Source organism: Furipterus horrens, unplaced genomic scaffold (genome assembly GCF_987537825.1).
Source record: "Furipterus horrens unplaced genomic scaffold, mFurHor1.1.pri manual_scaffold_2, whole genome shotgun sequence".
Taxonomy (NCBI): Eukaryota; Metazoa; Chordata; class Mammalia; order Chiroptera; family Furipteridae; genus Furipterus; species Furipterus horrens.
The window spans coordinates 173,302,017-173,322,273 of record NW_028327172.1 but is presented as its reverse complement, the minus strand read 5'-3'; the positions used below and the strand labels follow the sequence as shown (position 1 = coordinate 173,322,273).

At 39.1% G+C, this 20,257-nt stretch overlaps 1 protein-coding gene across 6 annotated transcripts in view; it reads left to right on the top strand.

Moving 5' to 3' along the window:
- The window catches only part of SLC4A4 (solute carrier family 4 member 4), a 331,756-nt gene that overhangs the window by 50,571 nt on the left and 260,928 nt on the right, over positions 1-20,257 (top strand). For all 6 annotated transcript variants that reach the window (XM_090266786.1, XM_090266782.1, XM_090266785.1 and 3 more), the window contains one exon: positions 17,794-17,973. In XM_090266786.1, coding sequence (XP_090122912.1) covers positions 17,794-17,973 — 180 coding nt within the window. The remainder of the gene's footprint in view (positions 1-17,793; positions 17,974-20,257) is intronic.

Sequence of the window (20,257 nt, the reverse complement as noted above, 5' to 3'; positions counted from 1 at the left end):
GTCTCCATTGTGGTGACTTTGTCACTGTCCCAGGGTCAAAGAGGAAGTAAGGATCTTAAAGGTGTAGCAAAGGCATGTAAATATTGTAGGTTTGAGTGACTGTTCTATAGGTTCAGAACAATTAAAGTAGAAATCAGTGATGAAGCTTGAGAATGAGATGTGTGAGTGTGAGTGTGTGTGTTTTCCTTGAGAATCATGTTGTAGCTAAGTTCACAGAAGATGTAAATCACTTTCTTGAGTTTATAAGGTCTGCAGGATTGACAGCACCCTACTGAAATTGGATACGTACAGGGGTTTCTTAAGGCTTTGACTAAGGAGTTAAGTTCCTGAAGTATTTCCCTTGATTTTCGGGCACAAAATTAAGATAACAATCTATTGACTAGCACACAAATTTGTAGCCAGGTTTCAGAAGAAGAAAACAAAAGGTGGTAGAAACATCTGTAAAATTGTTTAGCTTTGCGGTGATTAAACTTGCCACATGGATTTGGTGCATATTCCTGTTCTAAGACTTATATTTTAATGATTACCTTTCATGTTGATTGGAGCCTGAGTTGATTATGTTTTTTCAAGGACTTTTTAGTTAATTGCCCTTTGTGGAATCCTGAGGCCCTATGGCATGGTTGTTTATGGTATCATTTGGTGGAGAACACCCAACAGTATAGGTTCCTCTATAGTATGTCTTGAAACTACAATAGGGACTATTAGTTTTTAATTTCAGCATCCACTCAGTGGATCCACCCATTTTCTCACCAGGCTTCATCTGATGGGGATGGGGAGCACTTAAATTTTACTGTAAGTCTAGATGACAGTGTAAGGAAGTTGCAGTGGACATGGGTTTGATGAGTTATTCATGAGAATGAAGAAACAGATGACTCGACTGTGAAGACTTCTAATACAGATCCATTTGTATTTTGAGGCAGAATGTATTGCAAAAGGACATAAGTCTATCTCATATTTTTAATTGCACTGAGAAGGGCTAAATTGGAAGAAAAGCACACTGTTATCTCTGTTGTGAGTTCCGGGACATTTATAGCAGAAGTAAATGCTCCAGTTTCAAGGATGAGAAATTCAAAGGTTAAAGATGATGGAACACTTTACATTTATATTATCAAACAAATTTGAAGCATATTTGCAGCACACTTAGCAAAAGTAAACTTAAAACTTTGTCTTTTAATTTGCACAAATAAGACATACCCCCATCAAGCGATTATTAGGGTCACAAAGTCTAATAGCTCAAGTTACTTTGAAATATTCCTGCTTTTAGAATTCTTCTTAGGCCCTCGACTTTGGGGGGATTGAATTTAGCAGAGTCTGAAGGCAAGAAGAGCCAGATGCTCTCTCATAGTTCCATCTAATGCTATAGTTCTGAATAGGGAAAAGAGACTGAGACTTCAACCATGCCCTCAGTTCACCTGGTTCAACTTTACTCTCAGTGGGTGGCATGACACTGAATCCATGTTCTGAAAACTCAATAGAAGACCGTCAGCTGCAAAACTCACCAAGAACAGAGTGAGTCAGAAGAGGAGTCATCTGCTGTTTAAATAATGAATTTATCTATGTAGGGTATATTTAAAGACCTACACCTCACTTTTACCTAGTTTGCCTTGTGCATTTGTGTTAGTGATATAAAGATACACTCTTTAAAAAAAGTAACCAAGAGCCAATTTTTAATCTTTAAGAGCAGCCTTATTTTCGTTTATTGCCAAGTGAAATAATTCAGACGGAAAAGTTAAGAGCCATATGATTTCATCCATGTGGGATATAAAACTAAAAGCAGCAAATGAACATACAAGAGAAACCAACAAAAACTCACAGACACAGATAGCATCAGTATGGTGGTTACCAGAGGAAAGGTGGGTAGAGGGTAGAAAAGGGGAGAGTGGGTCAACTATATGGTGATGAAAGATGCTTTGACTTTGGGTGGTGGGTACACAATACAATATGAACATCATGTGTCATAAATATGTACATTTGAAACCTATATAGTCTTAGTAACCAATGTCACCCCAATAAAGTTAATAAAAAGGAAAAAAATACAAAAAATAAAGAGAAGCTTTCATATCTGTCCTTTCACTGGTTACGTTCTACTGGGTATGATTTTGTAATGTTAACATATTTGGCACAGAGTGGTTAACTGTGGATAAACTCATTTAAAATTTTAACATTTAAGATGTCATATTTGTCTCTGTACCAAAGAGTCCACCCCCAGCTCAGGCACTGTCACAGAATTGGTCTCTAGATGACAAATTGATGTTACCAGAATGACCCAGAAATGCCAACTGTGAGAATAGCACTTGATTTTCATTTTTAACACACATAGAAAGGGGGAATTGCCAAATTTTGCGGGGTGAATCAAAGTTTAGGTAGAAAGAAAGATCCCCAGGTAGCTTTTTCTAAACAGAAGGATGTCTTATAGATGTTTTATCCTTTAAAAAGTCAGCCAGGATTTTGGATCTGTATGATGTAAACAGATTACTTAATAATCTCATATTTCGCAATAGGGGAAAAGAACAAACTCCACCTTATCCTTTGAGATAAGACCTTGGCTCTGCAGGGCTAGGTAACTCCCCAGCAAGCCTTGGCAACTCTGATGTTATGAGGAGGGGCCTTTTCTTAACATCAAGTCTAACCAGCAACTCAGGAAGCATAAAGTACAGCAAGACAATATTGGCTGAACTGTGTCTCCATTTCTGAAGTCTGATCAGTGCTCTAAAAGCTGTTCTGACATATTGTGGTGGCTTTCCTCTTCCATTCAAAACTAAGGCCAAAAGGAAGTGAGCTCTCATCTGTCCAAATGGAAGAATAATTCTGCAGGTTCCCATGTGTACTGATGGACACACTAAGAGAGTATTGTTGAAAATGCATGGAATTTTACTGGAGGATTATTTTTAGGGAAATAAAGGTAAAAAACTAGGACACTGTCTGGAGCAGAATAAATATTTACCAAATATTTGTTAAAATAAAGAGTGAATAAATGAATATACAATATAAACTAAATAAAGCATATGTAGAATTACTTTATATGAAACTCTAAAATCTTTGTTTAAATTTTTAGTTAGAAATTTGGTTCTCAGTAGTCTCAGTCAAATGAGATAACTTTTTAGTCATCCTGTCCGTTCTGTTACTTTTCTTTGATTTAGCAAAGATCATTGACATTTATATCATCTATATATTTATATTGATAAGAAAAAGAAGCCTCTAAAACACCTCTGCCTTATTTTTTTTCCCTTCCTCTCCTCTCTCTTGATGAGAGAGACAAAATGATAAAATGGCATTTTGCCTTTTTGGAAGTCAGGATCTCAACATTTTACAGACATGAAATCATAATGACTTAAAGCTATTTTTCACTAGAGGATATTCTGATGATATATTTATGTGTATTGGAGGAGATGGTATTCTAAAGAAAAAGTGGGGCCTGGTAGACATTTGTTAATAATTATAATGGTAAAAAATGTAATTGCTGAGAGGGAGTGTATGAAAACCTACTGGATGGGAAGGGAGGGCCGAGTTGGGGCCGGGGCTATTCTGAGCCCTGGATATAAGTGTCTGGTTGCATTTTGATGACCTCTTCTCTGCTGTTCGCTCTAATTTCTCAGAAACAGTGTGTACAGAGGAAACACTTGGGCAAATATTGCTGAAGGAAAAGCCTTCTTAAAAGAAACAATGTACTCACACATTGGAGAGCTGTAAAGAAATGTGGTGAGGTGTTTAAGGGTTGATAGCAGAATTTGATTTTCCGAGAGCTGGTGGAGCCCAGACAGCCCTTTCCCAGCACCCCGCTTCTTTCTCCTGATGGCCTCAGCTGAAAGCCCGCCAGAGGTCCTCAAGCAGGCAGCACGTAGCTTGGGAGCGGTCTGACACCTCCTGCTGTGTCAGTGAGATTAAATACTTGTATACAGATTTCTTAAGGTTCAAGGAAATCTGATAATAATGCCATGGATGTTTGAGACCGGGATCAGACATTCCTCCCCAGAGTTTCCAATGGTAGAGAATTCCTTGATTGTATAGAATGGGCTAGGGCCCTCTTGAAGCCACTTTCTGTCTCACATGTCTACATTCTTTTATGGCCATAAGCCATAAAAAATTGCATTTGGTCGTTGGGTTGTGTTTAGCAGCGATCCAGAAATTCTGAAATGATAAACTTGTAGTCATTTTGTGTATAGATTTCTTTGTCTAAAGTTTCATTTTAGAAGCTTTGTATCTGGCCATATTTTCGAGTCATATTGTTTCAATTTTTGGGGGGTGCAACTCTATCATTTGGTTTATTAGTGTGTTGTTAAAGCAGAGTGGCTAAGCATCAATTTGGGAATAAAAGTTTAAAAGTTTCTCTATTGCTGAATCATTGCATAAGGGAAGGACAAAACTTACAGTTTGAAGTTTGCATTTCTTGTTTTGTAAAATGGAAATAATAGAACATGTTGTTCACCATAGAAGTGTTTGGGTCATTACCAGGAACAATGTTGCTGCCATAACTGGCATTAGGGATAGGAGTGCTTCATACTCTACTACTCTCCCTTCTTTTCTTTTTCCTGATTATAACAGCCTCAACAATGGTTTTCATTTTCATTAATAATTAACATCATTTCAAAAATTTTAACTGGACTAAATCATTTTTATTTGCTTAAATTCATTTTTATCACCATCTAACCTTTGCATTTCTGACCATGCTTACCAAATGCTTCTTGTATTGGAAAAGCCAAGCTACAGTGGTCAAAGAAAGGGTGTAAGGTCCTGTTGTCTGTTTCTCTTTGGGCTCATTCTGAATCCCTCTTAGCTCTGGGTGTGAGATCTGATTTTCATGATTAGACTTCTCTGATACATATTGCCTCTAATTTGTCTACTTTTCCAAGAAGAGGCATATTAACTCTAATACAGGATAAAATACAAATGTGTGCCCATTGCCTAAAAAGCATGCAAATTTTTTTCTTTCAGAGAACAGATTTAAGTGTATAGTATTTTTCCAATGTCCAGAAAAAGTCCAGCCATTGTTAATATAATGAGAACGGTTTGCACAACCTCGATGTAACCTGGCACCAAGGAGAGTGGACTGGAATGCTCATGTGTGAACAATGACGACTTCACTGTACTAGTCAGAGAGGATGGTAGATGCTGTTGAGTGAGCATGTATAGTGTGTGGCCATCACATTCAAAATGACTGAACAAGTAGAGCAATGAATAAGCATCAGATTTTGCATTAAGCTTGACTATTTCTCCATGAAAGCTATTTGGATGATTCAGAAGGCCACAGCTATGGACAACTGCTGATTGGCAGTTTCATCACGACAATGTGCCTATTCATGTATCACATCTCATACAGAGTTTTTTTGAGAAACATCAAATCACCCAGGTGACTCAGCCCCTCTTCAGCCCAGATTTGGTGCCCTGAGACTTCTGGCTTTTCTGAAAATTAAATAGCCTTTGAAAGGGGAGAGATTTCAGACTGTCCATGAGATTCAAGAAAATATGACTGGGCAGCTGATGCTGACTGGGAGAACTGTGTGAGGTCCCAAGGTGCCTACTTTGAAGGGGACCGAGGCATCATTGTCTTACGTACAGTGTTTCTTGTATCATGTATTTTCTTCAGTAAATGTCTCTATTTTTCGTATTTCATGGGTGGATACCTTCTGGACAGACCTCATATAGTTAATGTACATTGATGTATTTTATATGATACACAAGCTGTTGTATAATTAAATGAGAGTATGCAATACTATGTATTTGAACTTGAGCAAAGTATTGTGCTTCCCCATTTTTATCAGCATACGGGTCAGAATCATTGGAGGAACTGAGAATTAGGACTTATGAGGGAGAGTAGAGTAAGAATAGAATAAAGCTGCATAAAGCTCATTTGAGTCTCTCTTGTTGCTGTGGTGAGCTTGCTGGTGGGATTTTGTTTTGTTATGTTTTATTTTACTTTTTTTTGGCTGATTGCATTTGGGGGACTAGAATGAGAGCCTGTCATGGCAGTAGTTCTCAGAAGGTTCCAAACATTGTAGTATTCCTGAAGCTGCTGATTGCCAGGTGGGATGAAGGTGAAGGTAAGGAGGGTGAGGAGTGATGTCCATTGAACCAGCAGTACTCATAGGTGGTTTAAATAACTCTCTTCTCTGAATAGTTGCAGAAGTTTTTCAATCTTGTTCATTGTTTTTAGTTTTCCATAGAGTTAGAATTAGAAGGAAGCTATCCTAAGTGCCTTATCTAAAGTGTTCACCACCACCACAGCCCCTGTTGATTATTCAATTTTCAACAAGTAATTCTATTCCTACTGAAAAGTAAAGAAAATACCTTGGGTGTAGAGCAGTGATTTTCAGCCGGTGTGCTGCAAGAGGCACACTGGTGTGCCACAGGGATTTTTAAAACATGCAATACTGATTATTTAGTTGGGGGCACTGACCTCTTTTCCATTAGATTGGAAAAGAAAAAAAAAAAAAAGAAAAAAGAAAAAAAAAAGGGATAACAGCCAACACAACAATAGCCATCCAGTGTGAATAAATCAAAACTGTACCTATTTTTTTGTCAGAGCGGCAAAAAATGTATATATTTTGGTGTGCTGCAGAATCTTAGTGATTAGTTTATGTGTTTCATGCATTTAAAAACATTGAAAATCGCTGATGTAGAATAAAAGCTCATAACTGAATCCAGTGGATACACATATTTGGCAAATAAAATCAGTATCTGATTGTTCAGTTACTTTTATTCAGTCTGTGCTGAGGGTTAGACAAAGTAGTGAGAACCAGAGGCCTCAGGACCTGTTTCTGTTCCTGGCTCTGTCCTACCTTTCTGGGTGCCACAAGGCCAGTCACGCTTGTGTGGTTACATTTTCTTCCTGCAAAGTGCAGTTAACTCATCTCCTTACCCACCTGCCAGCAACGCTGTAAGGATAATACCTGAAAAATCCTTTGATATTTACAGTAAATCATTGACAAAGTACTTAATTTCTGAGTCATGGTTTTTGGTAAATAAATAGTTTTTGTGCCTCTTTATTTCCTAATTTTGCTAGAAGTAGAAATAAACTAATTTGAAATCCCCAGGATGAACTCTATAAATTTAAGATATTATCTCCCTTGGATTGTAGGTAATTTATCTTTATGTTTAACACATTCTCCCCAGTGGTAGCTGTGACTGCAGAATGCTTTCAGACTAAAACTAGTACTGCTATCTGGTAATCAATTAGTTGATTAGTCTCTGTGTTAACTATTCTTATTAACTTTAACTGATGGGCAATGCCTTTTTTCCCTTTAAGCCTGTGAAAATGGTAGTAAGGACAATTGCATACATAAGCTCAAAAATGCATTGCTTTTCTAGGCTCTCATGTATCGTTGAATGTGATAACATATTCTAGTTAGGGCCACAATTAATGTTCAGTCAAATCAACCAGTCATTATTTAAGGACCCAAGATTGGTTGATATGATAATTTATAGAGTGTACCATGTTTGTGGGAGACCGGAATATATGCCTTCCATATAGTGACATTAAGTTGAGACATTAAAGATGAGGAGGAATTAAATAGATCAAGAATGAGGGAGGCATCACAGGCAGGCATGCGTAAAGGCCCAGGGGTGAGAATGGAGTAGGCCTACTTGAGAAGGGGAGATAGGCCTATGTGGCTGGACTATGTGAATAGGGGGAGAGTGGCCTGAGGTGTATGGAAGATAAAAATATTGTTTCCCCCCCACCTTCTAAGTTTCTCTAGCTGGGCGAATGCTCTAATTAACAGGGGCACTTTAACAGGAGAAAATGCCCAAAGTTTATTATACAAATGCACATTCGGGGGTCCCATAAGAGTGAGACTGGACATGCATCAGGCAGTCGAGGCTTATATGCCATTATGGACAAAGGAGGAAAGGGGGCAGGGGTCTGCGATTTCAAAGGGGAAGTAGCCAGTTTACAGGTGTCCAAAACAGAGCTGAACGTGTGGTAAACAAACTCCTGCTGGCAACCCAGCAACCGTGGCAAGCTGCAGGGGGTAGGGGGGGTGATGGAGTGTGCGTTTGTGGGGGTGTAGCTAACAGGTCCCTGTACGGATCTTTCTTATCTAATGCTAATGTGGATGTGCTAAGATTCCCTCCCAGGAGTAGGCCTTTGCATCTGAATCTCTTAGTCAGGAAAGGGGGAGGGTCAAAAGTTCTTTCTGAGTCTTTTGTTTCTTAATAGCCATCTTAAAAGCAGTACCCCAACAGACACATTTTTGGGAGGCAAAACTTTGGTCCCCTTCGGGTGGGTAGCAACCACATACTGCCTGCCCTTTCATGCTATGCTAAGGACTTAGGTTCTGAGCGCCCTGGGGAACCATGGCAGAGGCTTTTAAGCAGGGACGTGACAAGACACAATTTGCATTTAAAAATATCTCTGGCTGATGGAATAGAGCGAGAAGAGGACTGGAGTGAGCTCTGTGAGTGCCAGCGTTTGGAGACTGAGAAGGAGCAGCCACAGAAGTTGGAGGAAAACCAGGAAGAGGGTGACTCTGAGGCTAAGATCAGATCACTTTCAATGAGGAGCGAGTGTGATGGACAGTGCCGAGTGCTGCCTGGAGTCTGGTAGATGAGGACCGAATAGTAGCCAGTAGGTGCAGCAGAAAGAAGGCAATTGGTGGGCTTATACGCAATGGGATATCATTTAGCCATAAAAAGAATGAAAGCTTCTTTACCATTTGCAACAGCACGGATGGCTCTAGAGCAGTGGTTCTCAACCTTCCTAATGCTGTGACCCTTTAAAACAGTTCCTCATATTGTGGTGATCCCCAACCATAAAGTTATTTTTGTTGCTACTTCATAACTAATTTTGCTACTGTTATGATTCATAATTTAAATATCTGATATGCAGGATGTATTTTCATTGTTACAGATTGAACATAATTAAAGCATAGTGATTAATCACAAAAACAATATGTAATTATATATGTGTTTTCCGACGGTCTTAGGCGACCCCTGTGAAAGGGTCGTTCGACTCCCAAAGAGGTCGCGACCCACAGGTTGAGAACTGCTGCTCTAGAGGGTATTATGCTCGGTGAAATAAATCAGAGAAAGGCAAGTACCATATGACTTCATTCATATGTGGAATCTTAAGAAGAAAATAAATGAACAAACAAAATTGGACAGATTCATACACACAGAGAAAACTGGTGGTTGCCAGAGGGGAGGGGTTTGGGAGACTGGGTAAAAGAGGTGAAGGGATGGATTAAGAAGTACAATTTCATAGTTACAAAATAGTCATGGGATGTAAGTAAAGCATAAGGAATATAGTCAATGATATTGTGATAAATATGTATGGCACCAGTTGGGGTACTGGAAATAACGAGGGGAATGCCATGTAAGTATATGATTGTCTAACCACTAAGCTGTATGCCTGAAACCAATACAAACTAATATTGAAAGAAAAAAAAGAAAAAGAAAAAGTGTTGGAAGAGTTTATGAAAGGGTGAAAGAGGAACAAGTCTGGCCAGCCTCATCCTTTCAATGACTGCAGGTGACCAGTGGGAGGACAGATGTCACAGCGAGAATACCTTCATATTGTGGGGCAGTTTATGGAAGTACAGGTTGTAGATTTAAACTTGTCATTCTGTGGAGAAATGTTTCCTGAGCTATTGTTTTTCTTCCATGTAACTAGGTAATTACTAACTTGAAAGGACTAATTTTTTTTTTTTTTTTTTTTTTGGCTTTGCTTTGGAGACAGTGGGAAAGGTAACCCTATGTATTCAGGACTGCCAAAAGTCCCAGTCTGTACATCATTAACTGACTATTTGGCTTTTGTTGGTTTACTGGTATATGAAGGGGTTGAACCAGGTGATGTTTAAGGTCATTTCAGCTTCAAAAGTGTGACTGTGCTGTTGTGTCAGTGAATGCCATTCTTCTCTTTCCTGGGTGCATGTGGAAACCTGGAGGCCTGAAGATCCTGGGATGGGGCTTAACTAGGCTAATTCAGTCTTTCAGAGCACCTTCCCTAGTTCGTGGTTATTGTTTTAGCCTTTCAACCTTATTCCTGTCTCACCCATATTACAGGTATGTGAGAGGAGGAAATTATGTAACTAATATTAAGTGTTTGATACCTGATTAGCCCTAAGTGCATTAGCTGTGTGGTGGATTATCTGTCGATAGCAACTAAAAACTGTTCTTCCTAGCACTCAGCCAGAGCTTAGGCCAGTGCTAAAAGGAAGCCATAATAGAGTCGGAGATGGACAGTGTGGTTAGGATGAGGATGTGAATGTGCGCATTTATGTGTCTCTCTAAGCTGCTTTCTGGCTGCAATTGCAAATCCAATTATCAATGGCCGTAGGATTAGCTGCTGTTTTCTCTCTTCCTGCTCTGCTTCCCATTCAGTCGTATAAATGGTGACCACAAGGGCATTAATAGGAACTGTCAGTTCTCTGTGTTTGGTTCACAGGTGGCTTTTGTTTGACTGCATGTGTATTGCACATTAAAATCTGCCAGTTCTTTTGGGGTCCTGGGGTGCCAGGCTGAGTGGGGGTTCCTCTCCTCCTGTTGGGTGGTCCCTCTTCTTTTAGCACTGCCTTGCCTGGCATTGGCTTTCCTAGGCCTTTTGGCTCCATTCTATTCTGTTCAGTCAAGTACAAGGACCAATAGACCTGGTTCCTGGGGGTTGCCTCTCACTGTGTAGAAGCTCCAGGGGAGACTGTACCCAGGGATGAGTGGAGACGACAGGGGGCAAGAGGAGGGAAGATTGAGTTTATAGAAGGTGTTGTTTCTGTTAAACAGTTAGACTCTGTAAAATGAGTAAAATTGCCGAGGGAGAGATGGGTTAGAGTTGGTCTAAAGCTGTCTGTTCTGTCCTGCCCAGAGTGAATGCCCTGGAGTGTCTTTGCTCCAGAACAGAGGGTGTTCACAAGCTGGAGGAGGCTGGGAGTCAGGAGAAAGAGTACTTTTATTTTCCCTTTAGAAAAGGAAGAGAGAAAGAGGATCAACACTTATGGGGCACCTTTGTGTATCAGACATGGTGGGAGACACTTTGTCCAATAATTTGATTTTGATTATCTGTAAAAATATCTCTCTCTGTGTATATATATATATATCTCCCTATTAAAGAAATTATACAGACTTTATACATATATATAGAGAGAAATAGATATAAATACAGATTATATTTTATGTCTATAGATATGAATATAAAAGAGATTTTGCTAAAGTTAAATTTTTTTTTGGAGAATCAACGTTAGGGATGGTGAAGCACTAAAGGAACTGCAGTTTATAAAAGCTAAGGTGATTTTTAGTCCTGTTTATTCATTACGGTAGGGTTCTGTAGTGTCTTTAAGTGATTGTTCTAGCCTAGATATTTTCAAATAATTGGTCACTAAACATAATAATGTTGTATTTCTTTAAGAATATTCACCACTTCTGACTTTTTATAGTGCTGGTCAGTTTTGCCTCTATTATAAACTATTAGAAATGGAAACTGTATTGAAAACTTAACTTCAGTGTGTAGTTTTAGGTTCTGCACATTTACCTAAAAACTTTAGAACTATTTTGCTTAAAAATGAGCACTTAAAAGTCAGGTGCAGAAGTTTACTGAGCTGAAGGACAGGAGTCGACTCCCCTTTGAGACCTTTTTTTCTGTAGCTGTTTGTTTTCCTAGAGATTGCCATCATTACATATTAAATATTAAAAGTACTGTGCTCAGTAAACACCAGGTAACAAGCTGAGATTTCTTATCAGTCTTGCTTGGGGAACCTCAGGTCACCTGAAGGATTTCTGAGAGGCTTTCAGTGAATCAAATTCCCATGCAGTTCAGTGGGAAGAAAAGTATTTCCCTGTTTTTCATAGCTTTTACTATTTATTTCCTTGCATGCCCGATCCTAAGCATAATTGATAGCATTACTTTACGATGGACTACTCATCAGCATTCAAAATGATCTGTAAGTAAATTACATACCTAACTATCTATTAATAAGCATAAGCATTACTTTTTTTTCTGTGTGAAAAGTTGCCTTTATCCAAAATATAAAAATAGAAATCACCCCTTGTCCTGATTAGTGATGTATGTTTGGAGTGTAGACTCTCATCCAAACATTTCATCAAGGGCTGACTTGCCTTATGTTAACTGCAAAATTACACCAGGCCTTTTGAAGGGGGTTTTCTTTTCATGAGCTGGTATTTTTGCCCCCAAATTAGCAATGTTACTTTGATTATAGCTTATTAGAGCTGCTTATGGACATTCTTATAGATCTGTGAGTAATAACAAGTTGTTTATATTTCATTTATTAAAGTGTTTAGGAATACATATACTTACTGATCTATTATATAAAGTGCCAAACACACAGTCTTTGTGGCATCTGGACTTACTACACTATGATTCTGTTTAAGGATCTTTAGACATGTAAAAAAATTTTTTGCCAAGAAGTAAAGTTTTTTGAAAGAAATTTTGTTTATTGAATTTTAGATGGGGAGAGAGAGAGAGAGAGAGAGAGAGAGAGAGCAAGTGAGAGAAAGAGAGACATTGATTTGTTTTTTTCACATATTTATGCGTTCATTGGTTGATTAAAAAAAAAACTTATTTTTTTGTTTGTTTATTTATTTTTGGAGAGAGGAGCAAGGAGAAAGAGAGGGAGAGAAACATCACTGTGTAGTTGCCTCTCACTTGCGCCCCCAACTGGGGACCTGGCGTGCAACCTAGTCATGTGCTCTGACTGGGAATTGAACCAGTGACACTTAGCTCGCAGGCCGGCTGACGCTTAATCCACTGAGCCGCAGCAGCCAGGAAATCATTGGTTGATTTTTGTTTGTGCCCTGACCAGGGATCAAACCTACAACCTAGGTGTATTGGGATGATGCTCTAACTAACTGAGCTACCTGGCCAGGGCTTAAGAAGTAAATTTTTTATAGCATCTTTTAGAATATGTCATTCATCCAGGGTCTTTGCCTCTTTTACATATTTTTATAATGAAAAAGAAATGGTAAACATTTCTTAATTTTGCTTTCCTCCTCTACATCCCTCTTGGCAATGGACATAATAAGTTTTAGGCATCTTGGTGTAAGACCAGGTCGCTTTAGGTAAGCCAGAGAAGGTAGTATTTAAGTTATATTTTGGGGAATGTTGCTGATTAGTTTCTAAAAAGAATGATATAAAATGCCAGGTGTTGTGGAATCTTTGCTTTAAACTAGAGAGAAAAGAAATTGTTGACTATAGAAAGAGCAATAATATGGATAAAAATCAATCAAATTTGGAACATATCTCTGTATTTAGAGATGTATGTAGGGGGCTGAGGGTGAAGAATGGGGGTGACTAGGGGTGACTGTGGGGGTCAAATCCATAGGGCTAAATCTCTGCCCAGAAATCTGCCTTGCCCTACAGTGACTCCCAGCCATTCCTATCCTCTACCCCCAGTACTGACATCGAAGGTTGTAAAAAAATATTTGTGTTGCTTTATTCCGAAAAGGTTAGTGTGAAGGAAAAATAGTGATTGAAAATTTAGGAGAGTGAGGTGAATGTGTAAAATGCACATCAGTACTCTGCCTACCCACTACTGGTTGGCCTGAGATTTGTCCCTTCCGTTTCTAGCAGTCAGCATGACGAAGGACACAAAATCAGTTGTAAGACTGATATTATAAACATAGTATATATCACAACAAAACAAAACAAAAGCAAAACACCACCAAAACAGTGATGAAGTGCTCACTGGTCTTGATATTGGCACCTGTGAGAAAGTTCTGTGGGATTTTATGAGTTAGCTGGTGACAATATCCTGGACTTCCCTGGGCCTTGGTTTCTTTGCTTGTACAGTGTGGATAATAGCAGTATTTAATTTGTGCAGTTGTGAGGATTGCACAAAGTAATAGCTATAAGAGACCTAACCAGGACCGGGCACATTTTAAAGTACTCAGTACATGGTTTCTATGATTTGTAAGTACTGGAAACACAGCACTCTGTTTCCAAAAGGAGCTAACAGATCCATCTTGCATAGAGAGGCATGTGTTGTCAACCACCCCGTCCTCCAGAGAATGTTTGGTGTAAAAGCCGCTTCTGGTTTGATAGGATTAACTTTGCAGTCTTAAGTCACCCTCGGTAGCAAGGTGGCTGCCTGTGAAAGTCTCTTTCACTAGAATGACTCCAGAGTTACTCAGTGGAAGGCTTCTCTGTTGGCTTGCAAACATGATAGCAACTATCAGTGACGTTAGTTCAGAAATAGCTTAGGAATTCGGAGAACTGGACCGGGTAGCTTCACAGTACTTCATCTTTCAACTGAGGTGGAGCAGGTGAGGATGGGAAGAAACAAGGATCATCTGGTGATAAGTTCTGACATTCAGAGATAACCCAGAAAGCCATGATTTCTTCCCAGTAGTGCTGACTGTGGGATGGATTGTGAGATAGTACCAGGACATTTAGAGTTTCTGGGGAATTTGCACCGTCTGTCAGAGAAAGGTATGCAGGGTATTTATTTGAACGTGATACTGAGGCCACTGCCAAATCAAGGATGAGTGCCCTGCCTTACACCTAAATGAACGATCAAATGTAAATTCTAGTAGTTTTACTAGACAAATTTTGAGTAGCAAGAATGGAACTGTTACTTTATTAACATTTTAAACAGTCGCATTTTCCTTATGAATTACTGTTATTTAAAATTTTTTTTTTGCTTCTTTTTACATTATCTTCAGAAGCAGTTTTACTGACATTTCTAGGGAGAGGGTTTTTTTTAGACTAAAATTGCCTTATAAGTTAAGCAGGTAACTGTCTCTGGTTCTTTGAGCATCTTACTGTTTTGTAGACCCTTGCTGGATTGAAAGCTTGTCTGTCTTTTCTCATTTTCATTTTACACGTAATATAATTCTACACCCTCAACTTCTATGGCTTTCCTAAGAGCTTGCTGCCCTTCTGTGAATTGTGTTTTAAAAATAGCCCCCAATCGTTATGCTATATCTCTGAGACAGGTATAGACATTTTATGAAGCATGTGGTCCCCCCTTGGGAAAGTGTGCCTAACCCCACTCAGCAAAGCGAGGCTGTCCTCACTGTCTTCTCACGGGCAAAGAAGCTGAGGTGGAGAGAGGGTAAGAAGTAACTGATGAAACACAGGTGCTGTCCTGGAGTTCCTAAATGTTTGTCTGACCCCGAGACCATGTTCCTTTTCCTCTATCTGAACACAAGACAGAAAAGGAAATTTTAGGCACCAGTAATATGTGAGAGGAGAAGGACGGTGCTCAGAGTTTTGGATTGCTCAGCTCAGGGCCTGGATTTCCTCTGCTCTGGAAAGGCAGTATCTTCCTCACTCAGGGAGTATTGTTTCCTCCTGTGCTGTAAGGCTCCCCACTATAAGCTTATAGCCATGTGGGTACAAGAGGGTGGTAGCTTCCCAGAGGCCATCACTGAGAATCAAAAATGCCTAAGCGTGGTTGTACGGGGCGGGAGTGAGAACCGAGAGTAACTGCAAATGGGCACGAGGGGTCTTTTTTTTGAATTGGTGGAAATGTTCTAAAAGTGGATAATGGCAATGGTTACACAACTCTGGAAACATACTAAAAATCACCGAATTATACCCTTAAGATGTGAGAATTTTATGACATGTAAATTATACCTCCATAAAACTGATAAAAAATGCCTGAAATTTGGGCTGTCTTGAAGGGAGCCACGTTTCATAGCCCTGCTCTGTGTCTGAAAGCTTCCCTGCCGCGTGAGAATGTGTGACAGAGTGAGTGGGGAGGCCTCTAAGCCAGGAGCCCGAGGAAATGGGGACAAGCCGAATCTTACTCCTAAGGCAGGAAGGAGGCCTGGGATCAAAATGGGAATAAAGTGGCTCCATTTTGGGGGTGATGACAACTCCAATTAGGTCCCAAAAGGTAAAGTACATTGCTCTCTGTGGACGCTGAGAGCTCACTTTCTGAATAGCTCTAACCCTTTATTTGGTGAACAACACTTTGTAGCCAGAAATCTTACCTTAAAATCCTATCAACCCATAGAAACTGTCCTGTAAATGGTTTTTATCAGATATACTATACGGATTTGGGTAACTATATTACAAAATGTCTCCGAATAACCTCAATACAACTAGTGTAGTGTAACTGCCATTTTTCTTAGTTGCCATTATTTAATAAGATGTAGAAAATATTTAATGTGACAGGTTTAAAAAAAATTACCCTACTTAATTTTTTTATGATGTGTTTCTGATTCTGGAATGAAGGCAACTAAACCTTTTGTGTTTGCTTTACTAGAGAAATCGGTTGGCTTGGCTTACATATATTGTGTGAAACTTTAGATAAAGCTGCAGGACTCCCTCAGTAACTGGAGCTCAGGAAACAATTGACACCGTTACTTAATTCACATTGTTTCTGAGACATTTCCTACTTGCTAGTGTAATACAACTTTCCCATGAGAACAACTTGCTTGTGAATGGTTAGACACGATGCATTTCTCATTGGTACACCTTCTGTGAGGAGAATTTCATGGTACTTTGCAGTAGTTGAGTTGGTGTGTGTGTCTGTGTGTTTGTGTGTGTGTTGCTGGGGGGGAGGGTTATCCTTTCTATAGATGCCTCCAACTTCATTCCAAGTATCAAGGCTTTCTTTTGAATGCTAACCTGTTCACTCTGGGTTCTGCATTCCTTAGTTGGAACCTCTTTCTCGAAGGAGCATATAATTGCTTTAATCCTTACAGTTTAAGTAAATACCCCTGTGAATTATGGTGTTTTTAGATATGCTGAATGAGTTACTGTAAAAAGCAATTCACAACAATTTACATCAGAACTGCATGTAAGAGTATTACATGGAAGTGTGTGATATTGTCTGGGACACTGAAGTGGTCATCAAGGAATAATTCGAGAATGGGAGAGGAAACCCATACATGAACTACTCTGATTTGTAGTAAAAAAAAGGAAGAAAAAGTTTTTACATTACTTCTGAAATGGTGGTTCCCACATGCAGAAGTTATGCTGTATATAAAGCAAAAGTAAAAGTTTCCCAATTAAAAAAAAAAAGTAGAACTTTGAGTTTCTTTTTTTCTGTCTTATCAGATTTTGTTAAAATAATACCACTTGACAGTTTTGCAGCTCTTTCCATCCAGAGAACTAAAAGCACTTCACAGTCTTTTTTCCTCATGCCCTTCTCTTCAAGGCAATTTTTGCTGGGCTGGGTTTATTTTTGTCATTGCAACAACCAGTTTTTAGAAACTTTTGGAAACGAAAAAAGAAAAATGAGAATGGCACTGAAGCTGACATTCATTTTAGCTGCTTCCTAGTGTGAACATTTGAGTATTTCTAGAATCTCTCTCCAAGTTTGTCTTATTTTTTCTGTTTGTCCCAGTTCTAAGTCTCTATTCTGCTGATTGGGTAAAAAAAAAAAAAAGTTTTGGTGTTAAACCTTATCCCCAGCAAAATGACTTCTTGAACTCTGAATTAGATCTTCATTTTTTGTTGCTTCAAGATCTTTTTCAGCACCCTGTTGAGTATAATCACAGACTCATGGAAGCTTAGAATTGGAAGGTCCCTGGGGTTGCCCATATGATGAGATTGAGGCCCAGAATCAAGGTCATATAGCTAATTAATGGCAGTGGTCTGACTAGAATGAAGGATTTTTGATTTCCGGAGCCATGTTCTTTGGTTTTCCTAAACAAAGTAGTCAGTCTGGATAGAAACTAGAGGATGCCCTCACAGAATTTTAGTGCCAACCAACAGTTTGAATTATACTCTTGCTAATTGAAAACTGGCAAATTTCATTTTTCTAGTTTGAGTTTGTCAAATAGAAAATGATAATGTTGAATTCATAGACATTTTCTTCTGACCTGTGGATCTTGTGCAATTTATATGCAGCAGAGAATGCGATTCAAATGACTGATGATTTGTGTACCTTCCCTTAGGCCACCACACCATCTACATTGGGGTCCATGTGCCGAAGAGTTACAGGAGAAGGAGACGTCACAAGAGAAGGACAGGGCACAAAGATAAGCGGGAGAAGGAGAGAATCTCTGAAAACTACTCTGACAAATCAGATGTGGAAAATGCAGATGAATCTGGCAGCAGCATCCTGAAACCGCTCAGTGAGTACTCCATGGGCGTTGGGGCCTCTTCCTACCTCACTCCTATGTCCTTGGGAAAGACACCTTTTAGGATCTTGTGGCTAATGTGGAGGGATGCAATGAAAAGGGGATGATCTCCTCTAAAGGACGATGTGTGTGGAGATGCTTTTCTTGTCCTAACAGGTCGGTCTAGGAGGAGATTTGGTAAAATTCTGAATTGGCCAGAAAAGATATGATCAAGTTTAGGCATGATTGTGTAATCTACATTTTGACTAGTGAAATAGGCCAGAGTATTATAGATATATTTAACTTCAGTAATCAATAGTAACTGAAAGATTCTTAAAGAATTTTTGGGTTATTTCTGCTTAGAGATAGATTCTGTTGAGACAGTAGGTCTAGATGAGAAATATATATAGGCTTATAGGGGATATTTAACCAGGTCATGGGCCAGGTTGGTAATTTAAAAGGAATAGTGGAAAAGCATCCTGTAAGTCACAGAAGACGGTAGAGTGGGGTGGCATAGCTCTTGAAATGTTGAGCATATTAGATATCATAAGAACTTAATAAGAGGAGGTCGAAGAACACCCTTGGATTTCAGTCGTGGGGGGACTGTGTGTTTAGGTGCATGAGTATATTGCGTTTGTTTCTTTGGATGTGGAGAATGTTTGGCTATTTGGGTAACACTGTGTCAGAAGTGAGAATGACTATGTGCAGCAGAAGCAAGTGAGCGAGAAGAGGTAGAAACACATGCCAATTTTGGGAGATTCCCCAAAGGAGTTACATAGTGACAGCTTTTTCTGTTGGCAGAGCTCTGTATAGTCTTCATCTCTTTTGCTACAGTTGCAGAAATATGGAACCTGTAATAAAATGCATTAGGCGCAGATGAAGATCCAGTTCAGTCATTGCAGGCGATGAGAGGCCAAATTAGAGCGAACGCCTTAGGAGTGTTGAAGAGTGAATTTACGCCTTAGGAGTGTTGAAGAGTGAATTTACAGAGCTAAATTAAAGAGGGTATGAAGTGTAGTGTCTTTGATAGGCTCGCTATTGGAACTGAGCAGGTGGCTCAGAAACTCTAGAGGTACTATGCTGAGAGGAGTAGTATGGATGGGCCACCAAATTGAAGATAAACATCTTGAGGAAAGTTTGAAGATGGACCACTAAGTTAAATTTTGAAGATGTTGAGACTTAGAAGGGATCAGAGGGCAGCAGACAAGAGTTATGTACTTTTTACTGGAATGTTGGGAATCTAAAGGGAATCCTTCTTATGTTGACTAAAAAGAAAACAAGAACGAAAACAAAAAAGTGAGGTCTGTTCGAGCAAAGTTCTTGAAATGCAGATAAAAATGGTCACAGATAATAGTGTGAAGGAACAAAAGATAACATCCCTTTCCAAATACCTTAGTGTTGTCTGTCTTGATTTGCTCTCCGTTTTGGTAAGGCCTGAGCCAGAATTAGAGGTGCTCTCCCCAATGTGTATGTGTAATCACTCTCTCTCTCTCTCTGTGTCTCTCTCATAGTCATCTCCCATTTTGCAACTTAATAACAAGAGTGTACCATCACTATAAATATATATTTTTTTCATCACTATAAATATTAAAAAGGGAGAGACACTCCTAGACAAATGGACCAAGGGATTAGGAAATGATAATTATCTACCAACTTTGTAGGGAAGACAATGGAACAATGCCAATAATATTCAAGTCAGTAACAGGGAATGAACTGATCAGAAAGGTAGTGAGAATGAATGTGTCTAGCATGGGAACTGCTTTCTGTGGCATTTGGGGACTCTTTTGAGTACAGCATGTACAATAAACAAGGTAGTTCTTTCTCTTTACCCTCAGAGGTCTCCTTCCTGGGGAGTTTTCATTGTATTGTATGCCCGGTTTCTGAAAAAGGATCATACAGAGAGACCATTGTTAAGGACCAAATTGTTCAGTGATAATAGGAAAGTTATTTATAAATTTGCGTTATGTAGTTAGTTATTTTCCTGCTAGTTAATAAGTTATGCGTCATCAAACTTGACATGAAGTTTCTCTTAGAAATTAATGTATATTCTCTTCACTAATTATTGAGGAGACTAGCTGAATTGGTAGCTAGTTTATCTGATGCATTTCTACTTAAAAGGTTTCACTTGTTACACTCACATATTGAGGAATATTTAACCCTATGATTTTGGGGAAGCTACGGGGCTCTGGTACCAACATGACAATAAAATTATTTTATGGAAAAACTCATTTACTGAAATATCTGCCTTGTAGTATGTCATTATTGTTTCTTAAGAACAAACACAGGTTCTGTTATTATT